Source organism: Rhinopithecus roxellana, chromosome 8, assembly GCF_007565055.1.
Source record: "Rhinopithecus roxellana isolate Shanxi Qingling chromosome 8, ASM756505v1, whole genome shotgun sequence".
NCBI classification, from domain to species: domain Eukaryota; kingdom Metazoa; phylum Chordata; class Mammalia; order Primates; family Cercopithecidae; genus Rhinopithecus; species Rhinopithecus roxellana.
This window is the reverse complement of record NC_044556.1, coordinates 14,002,288-14,021,466: the sequence shown is the minus strand read 5'-3', so window position 1 is coordinate 14,021,466 and position 19,179 is coordinate 14,002,288. Positions and strand designations below refer to the sequence as shown.

General features: G+C 55.6%; 1 protein-coding gene across 2 annotated transcripts; it reads right to left on the bottom strand.

Annotated features, from left to right (window-relative positions):
- Nucleotides 1-255: 255 nt before the first annotated feature.
- On the bottom strand, nt 256-18,469 carry MPND (MPN domain containing). Of its 2 annotated transcripts, XM_030935791.1 has the most exons (13): nt 18,402-18,469; nt 18,027-18,310; nt 16,153-16,389; nt 8,396-8,528; nt 6,347-6,431; nt 6,056-6,152; nt 5,433-5,505; nt 5,280-5,356; nt 2,865-3,033; nt 2,699-2,769; nt 2,117-2,206; nt 1,091-1,183; nt 256-426 (listed from the first exon to the last, which is right to left on the bottom strand). In XM_030935791.1, exons 1-13 carry the CDS (start codon nt 18,406-18,408, stop codon nt 340-342), a joined length of 1,503 nt encoding a protein of 500 aa, XP_030791651.1. In that variant the 5' UTR covers nt 18,409-18,469; the 3' UTR covers nt 256-339. The 2 variants fall into 2 exon arrangements, with proteins under 2 accessions (XP_030791651.1, XP_030791652.1); XM_030935792.1 differs by lacking the exons at nt 5,433-5,505; nt 6,056-6,152; nt 6,347-6,431 and having other exon boundaries at nt 260-426.
- Nucleotides 18,470-19,179: the final 710 nt, after the last annotated feature.

Genomic DNA, 19,179 nt, shown 5'->3' with positions numbered 1-19,179 from the left:
AGGGGTGGGCCTGCCACCCACCGTCTTCCGGAGGGGCAGGCTCCCCATAGCCACACACACCCCAAGAGGTCCCCCCAGCACCCCAGGTGCTCAAGACAGGTGGGACAGGGCCTGAGGCTTTTGTGCCAGTTCCCAGGTGCAGGGGCTGAGGGGTGCCCTGGAGTTTAATGCCCTGTCCTGGAAGTGAGGAAGCAGGCATGATGGTACCAGCCTGGGCACCCAGCCACCCTCACCCCAGCCTTGGGGAGACCCGCATGGCTGGCTGCTGCTTCCATTTCTTTATTACCTGAGCCCATCCGGACCCTCCAGACAACTGGAGCCCACCCTGCCCTGGGAGGCTCAGCTCCCCTGCTTAAGGATGCCGCACACCTGCTCCAGAACGTGGCACAGGCTCTGGTCCTTGGGCGTCCTGCTGGCCAAGGAGATCTGAAACAAGGGGGCTGGGCCTCAGGCTGCGCCCGGGGGTCCTAGCCAGCCCTGCACCTCACAGTCTACTGTCCAAGTCCAGCATCCTGAGTGAGCCCCCCTGAGACCAAGGCATAGGGCTGGGGTCCCGCAGCACAGCCTGCTGCTTACCCAGTGGGGCGGTAGGTAACCGGAAGGCCTGGCTCCCGGGGGCAGTGGTGCTGTGTGGAGGGGTGAAGCTTTCCTGCACGCTCCCGATCCTGCCCCCACCGCAGCCCCTCCCTGCCTGGGTCCCAGACACCCATGGGGATACCACAGCCTCCACAGCTAGTCGAGAGCTGAGCAGAATGAGCCCCTTTCTATGCCAGGTGGAGGGAGACCAGGAACTACTACCCTGAGACACTCAGGGGTGGCCAGGACCCCAGGCCCTCTGCAGGGGAAACACTCCCAAACCCGCTGCTGGGACCTCATCCAGCACTGCAGGAGCTTAAAGCTCCACAGTCCAATCAAATCTGGCCTGCACCCTGCTGGGGTGGCTGCAGGGTGACCAGGGTCAGGTGCACTCTGCCAGCTGGGCTGTCCCGGGCCGCTGAGGCCCACAGGGCTTGTTGCTGCCACCGTTCAGGCTGCCCAGGGGGCCCCTCCTAGAGCTTCATTAGGAGGTCTGCAGGGACTTGGGGCTCACCTTCAGCTTGTCGAGGTGGGTGTGCTCCTGGCTCCAGGGCTCCTGGAGCCTCACGAGGTCAGGGGCGCCCTTGTAGAACTCCACCAGCAGCGTCTACGGGACAGGGGAGCATGGACTCCCAGGTCCCTCCCAGCCGGAGGGGCACCGGCCCCTCTCCTGGGGCTCCAGTCTCAGGCAGTCCCGAGACATGACCCCAGTCACTAACAAAGCAACCACAAAGAGATCAGGGAGGCAGCAGCGTTGCCCAAATGGCTGCCACGAGAGGTCCACCTGGACCTGCACTCACTGAGCCCAGCTCTCCAGAACCACACGGGCCTGACATGGCCCCCTGGTTCGGCCTCATCCCCAGCAGCGACACCTGTGAGGTCACAGGTTTGATGAACTAGTTTGGGTTTTATTGGGTTTTTTCCTTGAGATGGGGGTCTCACTGTGTGGCCCAGATGGGTGCAGTGGCACGATCTCGGCTCACTGCAACCTCCACCTCCCGAGTTCAAGAGATTCTCCTGCCTCAGCTTCCCAAGTAGCTGGGACTATAAGCACCCGCCACCACTCCTGGCTAGTTTTTCTATCTTGGTAGAGACAGGGTTTCGCCATGTTGGCTAGACTAGTCTCAAACTCCTGACCTCAGGTGATCTACCCGCCTCAGCCTCCCAAAGTGCTGGAATTACAGGCATGAGCCACTATATCTGGCTTAGTTTAGTGTTTTTAAATGCACATTGAACACACAATTGTTAAGTGTTCATCCAGGTACCACCCAAAGTCCCTGGGGTTTCTCTACTGGACAGCCTGGCAGAAGAGGCCAGCGCCTTGGAGAACAGCAGGTGGGGAGGTGAGGGAGAGCAGAAGTTGGGGCCGTGGCAAGGGCCTGGGACTCTGCCCTGAGTGATGGAAGAAGCCCTGATCCAGGCCCCCAAGGCGCCACCAGCCATAGCTTCCCGAGCCCACCGGTGGGAAGCAGACCAGCCCGTCTTGTGTGCCCAGCTGCGCACTGCCAGCCCCCGCCTGCCTGCCCCGCAGTGAGCTCACCATCTCGTGAAGGATGTCATTGGTCAGGAAGCTGTCCTGGACGTAGGCCATCTCCACGTCCATGGGGATGCCATAGTCACTGGGCCTTTGCTGGCAGGGACACAGACCAGTCAGAGAAGCCTCGCTAGCCCCCAGCCCATAGCAGCTGGGGACAACAGGTAGTGCCTGGGCTGGGAATGGGAGAGTGCACACCCCGGCCCAGCTCTGCACCGGGATCGGCACCTGGCGGTGGGACCAGGGAGGCAGGGTAGCATCCTCCCTCCCGGAGAGGCCCCGAAAAGAGCCAGGGCCCTGAAATGACTTCCCACGGCTGACCTCTGACTTCGGGGCAGGCTTGGGGAGCGAAGCCAGGCTGGGTCAGGAAGGGAGCCCTCTTTGTGCCAAGCAGCCAGCTACCCACGGAGGCCCCCCGCCCAGGCCCTCACCAAAGCCTCGGCAGGGCAGCAGTCATGTCCCCATTTCACAGAGAAACTGGGGCCCCAATTCTCCAGTGGAGCCTGGAACCAGGGGCCCCTGCCTAGTTGTGACCCAAATGCCCCGGTGCCCTTGGGCCCCCCAGGCTCTCCCAGCAGCCCCACCTACCTCGGGAGGAGGCATCACCCAGAAAGGTGAGATCTTGGACTCGGGGCCTGGGTTGCCAGAGTAGTAAGGGGCTGGCGGAGGAGAGGGAGAGAGGGGCTGGGCCTGGGAGGCTCGGCTGGCCCAGGATCCCCCCTCCTTGCTCCCCCTACCGCCCCATCCGGCATACAGCAGAGCAGGGCGAGGCAGGGCTGGAAGCCGTTGCTGGAGCCCTGCAGCCGCAGCTGGTAGTCCATCTGCGCATCGATGTCTTGCAGAGACGGCAGCGCCGGGCTGTGCGGGTGGCTGTGGTACCAGCCCACCAGGGACAGGCCCCGCAGGAACAGGCTCTGGTAGATCTGGGGACAGAGGCGCAGCTCAGGGGGCACAGGGGCCTGAACGGCTCTAGTGAGCTCATGCGGCCGGCCAGCCCTGAATAAACTCCTGCTGTGTATCAGGCCTGGGGACACAGTGATGACCAAGACAGGCCCTGCCCCCACCACCACTGAGTCCAGTGGGAGCCGGAGAGACAGCCAACAAGTACATCTATTAATGTAAAAGATGCACCCTGCCACAAAGCCAGGACACGCAAGTCGTTTTCTTAACTGCTGTAGCCCAGCTGACGGAATAATGGTCACCACACAGTAAGCACTCAACAAATAGTTAAAAATAGGCTGGGCATGGTGGCTCACGCCTGTAACCCCAGCACTTTGGGAGGCTGAGGCAGGCAGATCACTTGAGGTCAGGAGTTTGAGACCAGCCTGGCCAACATGGAGAAACCCCTTCTCTAGTAAAAATACAAAAATTAGGCAGGTGTGGTGGCACGTGTCTGTACTCCCAGCTACTGTGGAGGCTGAGGCAGGAGGATCTCTTGAACCTGGGCAGTTGGTGCTGCAGTGAGCTGTGATTATGCCACTGAAGTCCAGCCTGGGCAACAGAGCAAGATCGTGTCTCAAAAAAAGGAAAAAAAGGCCGGGCGTGGTGGCTCAAGCCTATAATCCCAGCACTTTGGGAGGCCGAGACAGGCGGATCATGAGGTCAGGAGATCGAGACCATCCTGGCTAACACAGTGAAACCCCGTCTCTACTAAAAAATACAAAAAACTAGCCGGGCGAGGTGGTGGGCGCCTGTAGTCCCAGCTACTCGGGAGGCTGAGGCAGGAGAATGGCGTAAAGCTGGGAGGCGGAACTTGCAGCAAGCCGCCGCCACTGCACTCCAGCCTGGGTGACAGAGCGAGACTCCGTCTCAAAAAAAAAAAGAAAAAAAAAAAAAGAATAGCAGCTGGCACTTAAAGTAGCCTTGAATAGATGAGGCCTGGCACTGAGCATTCAATATTGGCAGCCCTTCACTTTTTATTTTTTTAGATATAGGGACTTGCTCTGTCACCCAGGCTGGAATGCAGTGGCACCATCTTGGCTCACTGCAGCCTCAATCTCCCGGATTCAATCCATCCTCCTGCCTCAGCCTCTCAAATAGATGGTGCATACCACCATGCCTGGCTAATTTTTTTTTATCTTTTGTAGAGACAGGGTCTTGCTGTGGCCCCAGGCTGGTGTCGAACTCCTGGGCTCCAGCAAACCTCCTGCCTCAGCCTCCCTAAGTGATGGGATGCCAGGTGTGAACCCCCGCGCCTGGATCCGATGACCTTTCATCGAAGCCACTCATTTTACAGACAAGGAAACCAAGGCTCTGAGAGGGGAGGGGGCTGGCAAGGTCTCAGCACCAGGGCTAGGAGATCCAAAAGCAGTGCTCTTAGGGCTGGGCGTGGTGGCTCACACCTGTAATCCCAGCACTTTGAGAGGCTGATGCGGGTGGATCACCAAAGGTCAGGAGTTCGAGACCGGCTTGGCTAACATGGTGAAACCCTGTCTTAACTAAAAATACAAAAATTAGCTGGTCATGGTGGTGCACACCTGTAATCCTAGGTATTCAGGAGGCTGAAGCAGGAGAATCGCTTGAATCCAGAAGGTGGAGGTTGCAGTGAGCCAAGATCACACCCTGCACTCCATCCTGGGTGACAGAGCGAGACTGTCTCAAGGGGGAAAAAAAAAGGCCACGCGCAGTGGCTCACACCTTTAATCCCAGCACTTTGGGAGGCCAATGTGGACAGATCACAAGGTCAAGAGATTGAGACCATCCTGGCCGGGAGCAGTGGCTTACACCTGTAATCCCAACACTTTGGGAGGCCAAGGTGGGTAGATCATAACGTAAAGAGATAGAGACCATCCTGACCAACATGGTGAAACCCTGTCTCTACTAAAAATACAAAAAATTAGCCAAGTGTGGTGCCACGCGCCTGTAGTCTCAGCTACTTGGGAGGCTGAGGCAGGAGAATTGCCTGAGCCCAGGAGGCGCAGGTGGCAGTGAGCCGAGATCGTGCCACTGCACTCCAGCCTCAGCAACAGAGCAAGCCTCCGTCTCAAACAACAACACAACAACAAAGCAGTGTTCTTCACCCTTCACCGTGGGCTCCCAGGCTCAGAGGCAGGCACACTCGCCTGCACGCTCGCTGGGTGTTAACACTGCCAGCCCCTGGGCAGTTGCCAGGACAGCTATGTCCCTTCCCAACCCTCCCCAGAATGCCACCTCCCAGGCAGCCCCTCACCTCCTCTTCGATGGCAGCTGCAGTCTCTGCATCCCCGAGCCGGCTCCGACAAGGGAAGGCTCTGAGCACCGTCAGCACTGTGGGGAGGGGCAACTGTGACCCCGTGACCCCGGTCCCCCAACACCCCCTGCCCACCTGGCTGTGGATACCCACTCTGGCTGTTGATGTCCCAGCGGCCCCCCAGGTAACCCACGACCTCACTCCGCGTCAGGTGGCTGTGGAAATCCTGGGGAAGGGAGGGACGGCAGAAGACTGGCTCAGACTGTGGCCCTGCCCCAATGCTGGAGCCAGCCTGTGCCCTTACTCTCTTTTTTTGAGGCTTGAGTTTTGCTCTGTCACCCAGGTTGGAGGGCAGTGGCACGATCTCAGCTCACCGCAAACTCCACCTCCTCAGTTCAAGAGATTCTGTCTCAGCCTCCCAGGTAGCTGGGATTACAGCCGTGCACCACCACACCCAGCCAAGTTTTGTATGTTTAGTAGAGATGGGGTTTCAGTGTTACTCAGGCTGGTCTCGAACTCCTGAGTTCAGGTGACCCACTGCCTCAGCTTCCCAAAGTGCTAGGATTATAGGTGTGAGCCACCGTGCCTGGCTGTGCACCCTCCTTCATACATTTATTGAGCACCCACAGTGTACCAGTAGCAAACAAAGCAGACAAGGTCCCAGCTCTCATGGAGCTGATACACAGGGGAGTCCCACCCGCTGCCCACCGACTGGGCTCCCCAGGCCCCTGCCCAGGCCTGGGAACCCCTTGCCCCTGGACAAGTGGGCCACACACCAGCAGGAACAGCACGTTACTGGAAACAGCCACATTGAACGGCTGGAACTTGTTGATGGCTGCAAAGGATGTTACTTCCACCAGGGTGTGGGGGTTCCTGTAGGGGCCAGGAGGGTCACACAGTCTCAGGAACCCCCAGGCTCTTCCCTTGCCCCCATGCTGACTCCCCCCACCCCACAGCTCTGAGGATCTGAGGCTCTGTCCCACCCCCCACCCCTGCCCTTGCTACCCTCAGACCAGCAAGAGATCCAGGTGAGCTGGGGCACGGGCAGAGCTTGGGGTGAGTCTGACCTGGCCGAGTCACGGCTGCCCAGCATGCAGTAGCGGACCGGGACCCGGATCTTGCTGTCCACCCGCTTCCCTAGGGTTGTGGCCTCTGGGAGGAGAAAAAGGCAGGGTCAGTCCCTCCCCAGCCCAAGTTGGAACAAACTAGGTGGCCACTGGCTGTGGTGGTGCATGCCTATAATCCCAGTGCTGAACTGGGAGGATTGCTTGACCATGGGAGGTCGAGGCTGCAGTGAGCTGTGATCATACCACTGCACTCCAGCCTGGGTTACAGAGTGAGACTCTAGTCTGCAAAAAAGAAATTTTTTTTCACTTGGAAGCTGAGGTGGGAGGATTGCTCAAGTCCAGGAGTTCAAGACCAGCCTGGACAAGATGATGAGCTCTCTGAAAAAAAAAAAAAAAATACAGGCCAGGCGCGGTGGCTCACGCCTGTAATCCCAGCACTTTAGGAGGCCGAGGAGGGCGGATCACGAGGTCAGGAGATGGAGACCATCCTGGCTAACATGGTGAAACCCCATCTATACTAAAAATACAAAAAATTAGCCGGGCATGGTTGCGGGCACCTGTAGTCCCAGCTACTCGGGAGGCTGAGGCAGGAGAATGGCGTGAACCCGGGAGGCTGAGCTTGCAGTGACCCGAAATTGTGCCACTGCACTGTAGCCTGGGTGACAGAGTGAGACTCCATCTCAAAAAAATAAAATGGCCGGGCGCGGTGGCTCAAGCCTGTCATCCTGACACTTTGGGAGGCCAAGACGGGCGGATCACAAGGTCAGGAGATCGAGACCATCCTGGCTAACACGGTGAAACCCCGTCTCTACTAAAAAATACAAAAAAACTAGCCAGGCGAGGTGGCGGGCGCCTGTAGTCCCAGCTACTCGGGAGGCTGAGGCAGGAGAATGGCGTAAACCCGGGAGGCGGAGCTTGTAGTGAGCTGAGATCCGGCCACTGCACTCCAGCCTGGGCGACAGAGCAAGACTCTGTCTCAAAAATAAATAAATAAATAAATAAATACAAAAATTAGCCGGGTGTGGTGGTGCATGCCTGTGGTCCCAGTTACTCAGGAGGCTGAGGTGAGAGGATCACTTGAACCCAGGAGGTCGAGGCTGCAGTTAGCCATGATTGCATCATTGTACTCTGCCTGGGGGACAGCAAAACCCTGTCTCAAAAAAAAAAAAAAAGGTACAGTGGCTCATGCCTGCAATCCCAGCACTGTGGGAGGCCGAGGCAGGTGGATCACCTGTGTTCAGGAGTTCAAGACCAGCCTGGACATCATTGTGAAACCCCGTCTCTACTAAAAATACAAAAGTTAGCCAGCTGTGGTGGCATGCACCTATATAGTCCCAGCTACTTGGGAGACTGAGGCAGGAGAATGGCTTGAACCCGGGAGGCAGAGGTTGCAGTGAGCCGAGATCGCGCCACTGCACTCCAGCCTGGGCAACAGAGGGAGACTCCATCACAAAAATAAATAAATAAATAAATACATATAATAAAATAGGCCGGGCGCGGTGGCTCACGCCGGTAATCCCAGCACTTTGGGAGGCCGAGGCGGGCGGATCATGAGGTCAGGAGATCGAGACCATCCTGGCTAACACAGTGAAACCCCGTCTCTACTAAAAATACAAAAAACTAGCCGGGCATGGTGGCAAGCACCTGTAGTCCCAGCTACTCGGGAGGCTGAGGCAGGAGAAAGGCGTGAACCTGGGAGGCGGAGCTTGCAGTGAGCGGAGATGATACCACTGCACTCCAGCCTGGGCAACAGAGCGAGACTCCGTCTCAAGAAAAAATAAATAATAAATAAATAAATAAAATAAAATAAAATAAAATAAAATAAAATCCAGCACTTGAGCTTGAGAAGTCAGGCAGCGAGTGAAATTGGGCAGTGGGACTGTCTCCAGCCCAGGCCTCGCCAGGCTCCAGACTCAGGGCCCAGCTGCCTCTCCATGTCTCCATCTTGGGGGTCCTAGGGGAAAATCAATGCTCGACCTCTCCCCAGCCTCCTCCCCAACCCCAGCTGTACCCGCCCCCCAGCCTGCTTCCCCTACCCACGCCTCTCACCCGGGTGGGCAGGCTCTGAAGGGTTCTTCCCCGGTGGTCTCCGACTCTTGTCCTCTGCTGAGACCCCCGCCAGAACGTCCTCCTCCTCCTCTTCCATCAGCAACTCCTCCTCCTCCGCTTCACTGGCCGGGCTCTGGAGGGGTTAGGGGTCGGAGACAGTGGTGGAACCCTCGGCTGGGTGCCCCCCAGTCTCCCTACTAAGTCCCACCCCAGCCCTTCGGCCTAAGCTGTAGGTGCCATTGCCCCAGCTGACCACTAGAGGGAGGGAGGGAGCAGAGAAGGTCTTAAGCTAAGACCTCACATTTTATTCATTGATTTATTTGTAATTTATTTATTTATTTATTTATTTTTGAGACGGAGTCTCGCTCTGTCGCCCAGGCTGGAGTGCATTGGCGCGATCTTGGCTCACTGCAAGCTCCGCCTCCCGGGTTCACACCATTCTCCTGCCTCAGCCTCCGCAGTAGCTGGGATTACAGGCGTGCGCCATCATGCCCAGCTAATTTTGTATTCTTAGTAGAGACAGGATTTCTCCATGTTAGTCAGACTGGTCTCGAACTCCCGACCTCAGGTGATCCGCCCACCTCGGCCTCCCAAGGGCCGTACTCCTTGTTATTTACTCAAATGAGCTAAAAGTATGCCCCCACAAAAACCTGTATATAGATTTTAAAGTAGCTTTATTCATATTTGCTAAATATTGGCAGCTAACAATATGTCCTTCAGTAGGTGAATAACTAAACTGCGATACATTCAGATAATGGGATATTATTCGTACTAAAATAAATGAGCTAGGCCGGGCGCGGTGGCTCAAGCCTGTAATCCCAGCACTTTGGGAGGCCGAGGCGGGTGGATCACGAGGTCAGGAGATCGAGACCCTCCTGGCTAACACGGTGAAACCCCGTCTCTACTAAAAATACAAAAAACTAGCCGGGTGCGGTGGCGGGCGCCTGTAGTCCCAGCTACTCGGAGGCTGAGGTGGGAGAATGGCGGGAACCCGGGAGGCGGAGCTTGCAGTGAGCCGAGATCGCGCCACTGCACTCCAGCCTGGGCGACACAGCGAGACTCCGTCTCAAAAAAAAAAAAAAAAAAAAATGAGCTATCAAGTCATAAAAAAGGCATAAGCCACCACACCCGGCTGACCTCGCATTTTATAATACAAGCCCTGCAACCTAGGGTGAGCACCGTAGTTATGCCTAGTGTTCCATTATTGGAACGCCAAGCATATAGGAGCTATTTACATCCAACTGCTCAAAGTCTTCGCCAAGGTCTGATTGCAAAAATTCAAAGAATTGCAATCTCAGGCATAAATGGGTTTAAACTCTCTGAACTCTTTCTTTCCTTTTTTTTTTTTTTTTTGAGACAGGGTCTCACCCTGTCACCCAGCCTGGAGTGCAGTGGCACGATCTTGGCTCACTGCAACCTCTGCCTCCCGGGCTCAAGCCATTCTCCTGCCTCAGCCTCTTGAGTAGCTGAGAGTACAGTTGTCCGCCACCACGCCAGGCTAATTTTTGTCTTTTTAGTAGAGATGAGGTTCTGCCATGTTGGCCAGGCTGGTCTCAAACTCCTGACCTCAAGTGACCCACCAGCCTCGGCCTCCCAAAGTGCTGGCATTGGCTAATTTTTGTCTTTTTAGTAGAGATGAGGTTTTGCCATGTTGGCCAGGCTGGTCTCAAACTCCTGACCTCAAGTGACCCACCAGCCTCGGCCTCCCAAAGTGCTGGCATTACAGGTGTGAGCCCGGCCGCCAACTCTGTTCTTATCTGTAAAAGGGCACAATGACCTCTGACCCCATGAATGACCCCATGGGGTCATTTCATCAGGGTGAAGTGAAATCATGTGCACAAATCATTTAGCATACACCCAGATGCTCTGTTCATTGAGTGAGCTAGCACTATACATAGATGATTTTAATGTCTTTCAGTAACCTTTCCTCCCAGCCGGGCACAGTGGTTCACGTCTGTAATCCCAGCACTTTGGGAGGCTGAGGTGGGTGGATCACTTGAGGTCAGAAGTTTGAGACCAGCCTGGCCAACATGGTGAAACCCCATCTCTACTAAAAATACAAAAATTAGCCAAGCATGGTGGTGCACACCCGCAATCCCAGCTACTCAGGAGGCTGAGGCAGGAGGATCACTTGAACCTGGGAGGCGGAGGTTGCAGTGAGCTCAGATCACACCACTGCACTCCAGCCTGGGTGACGGAGCGAGACTCGTCTAAAAAAATAAAAATTAAAATTAACCTCTCCGCCAGTTCTGTCCTAAACCACCCTTGTGGAGGTGACCTCTCTGGGTCACATCTCAGTTCCTGTCCTTGTCACCTTCTCGGGAGCATCTGACCCAGCGCATCCTCCTACCTACAGGGACATGGTCCTCACATGACCCCCGGATCCCATGCTCACCTGGCTCCCTCTCACCTCCCCTCTCCCTGTTGCTGGCCCCAGGCTGGGTTTTCAGGCCTCCTCCTTCCACACCCCTCCCAGGTGGCCTCGTCCCCTCTCAGGGCTCCAAATCCTGTCTACACCCAACATTGCCCACGGTCCTGTCTCCAGCCCAGGCCTCGCCCGGCTCCAGACTCAGGGCCCAGCTGCCTCTCCACGTCTCCATGTGGGGCCTCACAGGGTCACACTCAACACAGCCATGCTGGGCCCAATGAACACTCAAATCTGCCCTTCCCACATCCCCCAGTTTTGGCAGCTCCATCCACCCACTTGCTCAGGACTCCAGCATCTGATCTATCAGCAAACCTGGCGGATACACTTCCAGAAACACCTGGAACCTGCCCACTTTTTCCCTGCTTCGTGGCCGGCCTGGGCCACTCCATCATCCCTCATCTGGACCAGCTCCCTCACCTCTGCCCTAGTCCCTGGATTCCCACCCTCACCCCTGACAGTCTAGTCCCGGCAGCAGCCACCAGAGAACGCCTGTGAGCACCTCAGTCAGATCCTGTCCTTCCTCTGCCTGCAACATTCCATGGCTCCCACCTTCCTCCAGGTCAAAGCCCAAGTTCTCCCCATGACCCACAGGGCCCTGCATGACCAGCCCTGTCCCCTTCCCATCCTCCCCACCTCCTTCTCTCCCCTTTACTCACTCGGCTCCAGCCACACAGGGTCATCGCTGTTCCTCCAACACACCAGGCAGAGTTGTGCCCCAGGGCCTTCGCAAGGGCTGTTTCCCAGAAGTCTTCGTAACTCCCTCCTTCCCTCCCCACCTTCAGTTCTCTGTTCAAATGTCACCTTCTCAGTGAAGCCTGCCCTGACTACCTTCTTCCCCCACAACTCCCACCCAAAGACAGGGGTTTTTGACTTCTTTGCCCTCTGCTTTATATACAGTGCCTACAACAGGGCTTGCGCACAGTTGGCACTTACTGAATACATAAAGAATAGTTTCCTGTGTCAACTTAGCTAAGCAACAGTGCCTGGTAATTTAACAGAACACTGATCTAGGCATTACTGCGATGGCATTTGTGACACGTGATTCACTTCTACAGTAAGGTGACTTTCAGAAAGCACATTGCTCTTGACCAGGCTCCACGGCTCACGCCTGCAATCCCAGCACTTTGGGAGACAGAGGCGGGCGGATCACCCGAGGTCAGAAGTTTGAGACCAGCCTGGCCAACATGGTGAAACCCCATCTCTACTAAAAATACAAAAATTAGCTGGGTGTGGTAGTGGGCATCTGTAATCCCAGCTACTCAGGAGGCTGACAGGAAATCGCTTGAACCCAGGAGGTGGAGGCTGCAGTGAGCCGAGATCACACCACTGCACTCCAGCCAGGACAACAGAGTGAGACTGTCTCAAAAAAAAAAAAAAAATTTTTACGAAAACAGACCCAGCCGGTCTTGGTGGCTCACACCTATAATCCCAGCACTTTGGGAGGCTGAGGTGGGTGGATCACCTGAGGTCAGGAGTTCAAGACCAGCCTGACCAACATGGAGAAACCCCGTCTCTACTAAAAATACGAAATTAGCCGGGCGTGGTGGTGGGAGCCTGTAGTCCCAGGTACTCGGGAGGCTGAGGCAGGAAAATCGCCTAAACCCAAGAGGCAGAGGTTGCGATGAGCCAAGATCGCACCATTGCACTCCAGCCTAGGCAACAAGAGCGAAACTACATCTAGAAAAGAATAAAATAAAATAAAATAAAATAAAATAAAATAAAAAACAGAGCCAGTCACTGAGCCACTGAGGACTTTGCAGCCTCACCTTGAGCACCCTCACTTCCCACTGCTCCATCCATACCACCCACCTTCTCCCACCACCAATGCCTTCCACAGGCCGTTCCCACCAAGGAAAAGGAATTGTGGCTGGTTGCAGTGGCTCATGCCTGTAATCCTTGCACTTTGGGAAACCAAAGCAAGTGGATCACTTGAGGTCAGGAGTTCGAGACCAGCCTGACCAACATGGTGAAACCCCATCTCTACTAAAAATACAAAAATTAGCTGGGTGTGGGGGCGCACGCTTGTAGTCCCAGCTACTGGGGAGGCTGAGGCAGAATTGTGTGAACCCGTGAATGGGAGGTTGCAGTGAGCCAAGACCAGGGCACTGCACTCCAGCCTGGATGACACAGCGAGACTCCATCTCAAAAACGGAATTGTATCTTTCGTCCACTATCCAGAACCTCCACTCTTTCAACCCCTTTGCTGATGCAAGTAACAGTGATGACCTGCTTCCTGCTGGCACTGAGGATTCTATCCATATAAGAATTCAAGAGTCCAGGTGCGGTGGCTCACGCCTGTAATCCCAGCACTTTGGGAAGCTGAGGCAGGTGGATCAGGAGGTCAGGAGTTCAAGACCAGCCTGGCCAAAATGGTGAAACCCCGTCTCTACAAAAAATAAAAAAATTAGCCAGGCCTGGTGGCGGGCACCTATAATTCCAGCTACTTGGGAGGCTGAGGTGGGAGAATGGCGTGAACCCAGGAGGCAGAGGTTGCAGTGAGCCAAGATTACGACACTGCACTCCAGCCTGGGCGACACAGCGAGACTCCATCTCAAAAAAAAAAAGAGAATTCAACAGAGAAATGGAAGGAAAACCCTTACTACTGTCCAAGAGATCAGTGACGATTATGATAAAAAGAAACTAGTGAAGGTATTTAAGAAGAAATTTAGGCCAGGCGCGGTGTCTCATGCCTATAATCTCAGCACTTTGGGAGTCCGAGGGGGGCAGATCGCAAAGTCAGGTGTTTGGCAACAGCCGGACCAACATGGTGAAACCCCATCTCTACTAAAAATACAAAAAGTAGCCAGGCGTGGTGGTGCGTGCCTGTAATCCCAGCTACTCAAGAGGCTCAGGCAGGAGAATCATTTGAACCCGGGAGGTAGAGGTTGCAGTGAGCCAAGACTGCGTCATTGCACTCCAGCCTGGGCAACAGAGCGAGACTCCGTCTCAAAAAAAAAAAAAAAAAAAAAAGAAATTTGCAATTTGCCTGCCTGCAATGATGCTGTAATTGAGCATCCAGAATATGGATAAGTCAGTTGGGTGCGGTGGCTCACGCCTGTAATCCCAGCATTTTGGGAGGCCGAGGCGGGCGGATCATCTGATGTCAGGAGTTTGACACCAGTCTGGCCAACATGGTGAAACCCCATCTCTACTAAAAATATAAAAATGTGGCCGGGCGCGGTGGCTCAAGCCTGTAATCCCAGCACTTTGGGAGGCCGAGGCAGGCAGATCACGAGGTCAGGAGATCGAGACCATCCTGGCTAACATGGTGAAACCCCATCTCTACCAAAAAAATACAAAGAACTAGCCAGGCGAGGTGGCGGGCACCTGTAGTCCCAGCTACTTGGGAGGCTGAGGCAGGAGAATGGTGTAAACCTGGGAGGCGGAGCTTGCAGTGAGCTGAGATCCGGTCACTGCACTCCAGCCTGGGCGACAGAGCGAGACTCCGTCTCAAAAAAAAAAAAAAAAAAAAAAATTAGCCGGGTGTGGTGGTGGGCACCTGTAATCCCAGCTACTCGGGAGACTGAGGCAGGAGAATCATTTGAACCAACCCGGGAGGCAGAGGTTGCAGTGAGCAGGATGATGTCGAGGGTCAGGGGTTTTTTGCCACTGCGCCCGGCAGGTTCATGGGTATTTTTTCGCCACCGCGCCCGGCAGGTTCATGGGTTTTAAGTGCTTGTGGCTCACTGAAGCTTAAGTGAGGATTGCCTTGCAATGAGTAGAATTTCCTTTCTGTCCTTTGTCACAAGTTTAAAAACCTCACAGCTTGTATAAGGTAAGCAGTTGTGGTCTGCTTTTAACGGGGACTAGTGTTAACGCCTTCATGCAATAAACTTCATACATAAAAAGTTTATAAAAACATATGTACAAAAAGAAGAAAGGACATTACTCTTGATACTATGGGTGGGCTTTATCCAATTGGTTGAAGGCCGTAAGAGCAAACACAGAAAAAGAAACAAGATTCTGCCACAAGACTACAGCATCTGCTCCTGCCTCAGTTTCCTGTCTGACCTACAGATTTCACACATGGGCACTATTAACATCTCCATTTTGGGGTTTTGTTTGTTTTTGAGATGGAGTCTCACTCTGTCACCAGACTGGAATGCAGTGGTGTGATCTCGGCTCACTGCAACCTCCGCCTAGCAAGTTCAAGCGATCCCTCTGCCTCAGCCTCCCAAGTAGCTGGGACTACAGGCGTGCACCACCACATCCAGCTAATTTTTGTATTTTTAGTAGAGACGAGGTTTCACCAGGTTGGCCAGGATGGTCTCGATCTCTTGACCTTGTGATCTGCCTGCTTCGGCCTCCCAAAGTGCTGGGATTACAGGCATGAGCCACTGCACCTGGCCTACCATCTCCATTTCACATAAGAAAAAAAAAACATTGGCCGGTGCAGTAGCTCACGCCTGTAATCCCATGACTTTGGGAAGCCCAGGTGGGAGGATCGCTGGAGGCCAGGAGTTTGAGACCAGCCTAGGCAACATGGTGAAACCTCATCTCTGCTAAAAATACAAAAATTAGCCAGGTGTGTTGGCGGATGTCTGTAGTCCACCTACTAGGAAGGCTGAGGTGGGAGGATCGCTTGAGCCCAGGAGGTGAAGGCTGCAGTGAGCCGAGATGGGGACGCTGCACTCCAGCCTGGGCCACAGAGTGAGACCCTGTCTCAAAAAAAAAAAAAAAAAAAAGAAAAGAAAAGAAAAAAACTAAGGCACACAAAGGGTTCTTGGCCAAGTTCACCTGGCTGGTGAACACTCAAGGAACATCTATTATTATAGCATTTGAAGTTCCCCAGGGCCCCTCTGGTCCCTGCCAACATTTCCAGCCCCCTCAGCCACCCACAACACCAGCACGTCTTTCTTCTTGCCTACGTGACTTTGCATATGCCATTCCATCCTTCTAGAAAGCTCTTCCCTAGCCGGGGGTGGTGGCGGGCACCTACAGTCCCAGCTACTCAGGAGGCTGAGGCAGGAGAATGGCGTGAACCCGGGAGGTGGAGCTTGCAGTGAGGCGAGATCGCATCACTGCACTCCAGCCTGGGCAAGAGTGAGACTCAGTCTCAAAAAAATAAAAAATAAAAATAAAGAAAATAAAGCCCTTCCCTTCAAGTTGCTCTGAAAAACTCCTGCTCATCCCTCAAAGCCCAAGCTCCCATGTCCCCTGTCTCCACCCCAGTCCTGGAGGGATGGAAGAGGCATGTCACATGGTAAGGGCTCCACCCGTGTTTGTATATATTACTATAATACCTCCTCCTGAGACAGCTGTGTCATACTGGGCACCCCTCATTCCACAGTGACCTGGGCGGCTTCCTGGAGGAGGTTGTAGCACATACCTCATCAGCAGCAGTAGCAGGCGTGTGCAGCTGGTGCAGCCGGAGCCAGGTGGCCTTGTACTTGTCCAGTTTCTGGCCTTTGTACTTGACAGAGGCCCAGCCACAGCCCGACTTCTTGGCAGGGTTCACCAGCTTCTTGCAGTGGGTGGCCCAGGCGCTGGGTGAGTTGAAGATCTGCCCGGTCTCCTGCCACATGATCCTTCCGTCCGGCTGCAGGTCACCCAGGAACTTCTTCCCCTGCAGTGACAGTCAGCTGGCTGGGCCTGGGACCAACATCCACCATGCCTTCTCTCCCGGGGTCCTCCCTAGCCCCACGCTCCCTGAGGCATCCCTTTACAGGACTTTTAGGAATGCCTCCCAGGCCGGCTGCAGGGCCTCCTCAGTGCCTGGGAGTCCACTTCCACACACCCGATCGGCCTGCACAAAGCTGCCCAGCAGGTATCTGCAGCCCGCCCACCAGGACCAACAAACCCCTAAGATCGGGGACAGGGTCTGTCTGTTTTGATCACTGCTGTGTCTCTAGGATGCAACACACTCAGCAGTTGCTCAATTCAGAAACTCCCATTCACAAGGTGAACAACGTGCTCCCATTCACAAACAATAATGATAGCAGTAATAGTAATAATACAGGGCCGGGTGCAGTGGCTCACGCCTGTAATCCCAGCATTTTGGAAGGCTGAGGCGGGCAGATCACCTGAGGTCAAGAGTTTGAGACCAGGCTGGCCAACATGGTGAAACCCCGTCTCTACTAAAAATATAAAAATTAGCCAGGCATGGTGGAAGGCGCCTGTAATCCCAGCTACTCAAGAGGCTAAGGCATGAGAATTGCTAGAACTGGGAGGCAGAGGTTGCAGTGAGCCAAGATCATGCTACTGCACTCCAGCCTGGGCAACAGCATGAGACTCCATCTCAAAAAAAAAAAAAAACAAAACAAAAATGCCGGGTGCGGTGGCTCAAGCCTGTAATCCCAGCACTTTGGGAGGCTGAGGCGGGCAGACCATGAGGTCAGGAGTTCGAGACCAGCCTGGCCAATATAGTGAAACCCTGTCTCTACTAAAACTACAAAAAAAAAAAAAAGTGAGCCAGGCGTGGTGGCGCATAGCTGTAGTGCCAGCTACTCGGGAGGCTGCGGCAGAAGAATCGCTTGAACTGGGAGGCAGAGCTTGCAGTGAGCCGCGATAGCGCCACTGCACTCCAGCCTGGGCCACAGAGCGAGACTCTGTCTCCAAAAAAAAAAAAAAAAGGTAATAATACCGACCACAAATAAAGCACTTAGCATGTGGCAGGCGCCTGCTAAAGGCTTCATTCATTTCACCCTCCCCTAATTTTCCCATGGTGGGGAAATATTCCATTTTACGGCTGGGAAACTACAAGAAGGCCGGGGTGTTGCCCATCTGACCCTGCGCGGGTGGTGGCTCCTTTCAGAGCCTCAGTTTCTCCTTTGTGGGATGGGGTGTTTGGAAATCTACGTCCTCCCAATCAGAAGGACCTATCTGTGCCTCAGATTCCCCTCTCCACATGGGGCTTGTCCCGCAACAAGAGCTCCGGGCGTCAGTGTCCCCTCCACAGGAGCTCCTCCTGCAGGAAAAGAGCTCCGGGCCTCAGTTTTCCCTCGCCACACTGGGGCTTGTCCTAAAGCAAGGGAGCTCCAGGCCTCAGTCTCCCCCTTCTCACACCTGGGCTCTTCCTGCAGCCAAGGGAGCTCCGGGCCTCAGTTTCCCCTCGCCACACCGGGGCTCGTCCCTCAGCAGGGAAGCTCCGGGCCTCAGTTTCCCCTCCCTACACTGGGGCTTCTCCTGCAGCAAGGGAGCCCCGGGCCTCAGTTTCCCCTTCTTGCCCGAGCCGCGATGGGACGAGGGAGGCGGGGTGCTCACCAGGTAGTAGATGGACAGTACCCCGGCGCCGGGCTCCAGCAGCGCGTCTTTGAGGAGCACCCGCAGCGTGACCGCGCGCCGGGTGAACGCGCCCCCCGGCCCGCCGCAGCCCCCCGCCCCGGCCCCGCCGCCGCCTCCTCCGCTGCCGCTACTGCCGCCGCCGCCACTGCGTCCGCCGCCCGCTCCCGCATTTGACCGCTCGGGGTCCTCGGCCTCCGCTTCGTCCTCGTCCTCCTCTGGCGCCTCCTCGCCCGCGCCGCCCGCCGGGGACAGCGGCTCCGGAGCTACGGACAGCGAGAGGCTGCAGGGAGGCCGCGCGCCCCCAGCAGCTGCAGCCCCGCGCCCCGCGCCTCCGCCCCCCCGGGCCCGCCGTACCTGCCATGGCCGCGCCTCCCCGCGTCCGGAGCCCCAGACGCCGGCTTCCCGGCACGTGACGCGGCCCCGCCCCGGGGAGGGGAGGGGCCCCCAACCATTGGCCGCCGCCGGCGTCGGGGGAAGGGCTCGGTGCGCTGGAGTGGGCGGGGAAACTGAGGCCTCGGGGCTGTCCACGCGGGAGAGACCGGGAACTCAGCCCTCCGGGAACATTCGGCAAACTGAGGCTTGAAGCACCGCTCCATGGAGACGGGGTGGTGACCGGGAGCTCATTGGTGCTAATGGGAAAACTGAGGCCTCGCTGTCCAGGGATAGAGGTTGCAAGGTGGAAGCCTGGGGCGGGTGCGCGAGTGGCTCATCCTGCTGCAAGGAGAGGAGAAGCTGAGGCCTGCGGCCACCGCACTTGAGAAACTCAGAGGCCTCGGTCTTTGGGACCAGGGGAGAAATTGAGGTCCGGGGGAACAATGCGGACTCCAATAGGCAACAGCCTCGCGCAGACACAGGTGGAGTCAAAATGCTCAAGCCAGCCTCAGTCGCTAAAGAATTAACTCCCACTCTCCCGGACGGCCCTCGACTGATTCCGTGATTGGACCGTAGCGGAGCCCGCCAGTCAATGATAAGAGTCCCATTTATTTCACCCTCAACCAATCGATAACAAGCTGCTGCATTCCCGCACCAACCAATCCGTATTAACTGTCTGATTAAACCAACTCGGATTTGACCAATGGGCAGACGTCCACATAAGCCAGTCAGCAGAAATCCTTAGTTCTGAGCGCAAACC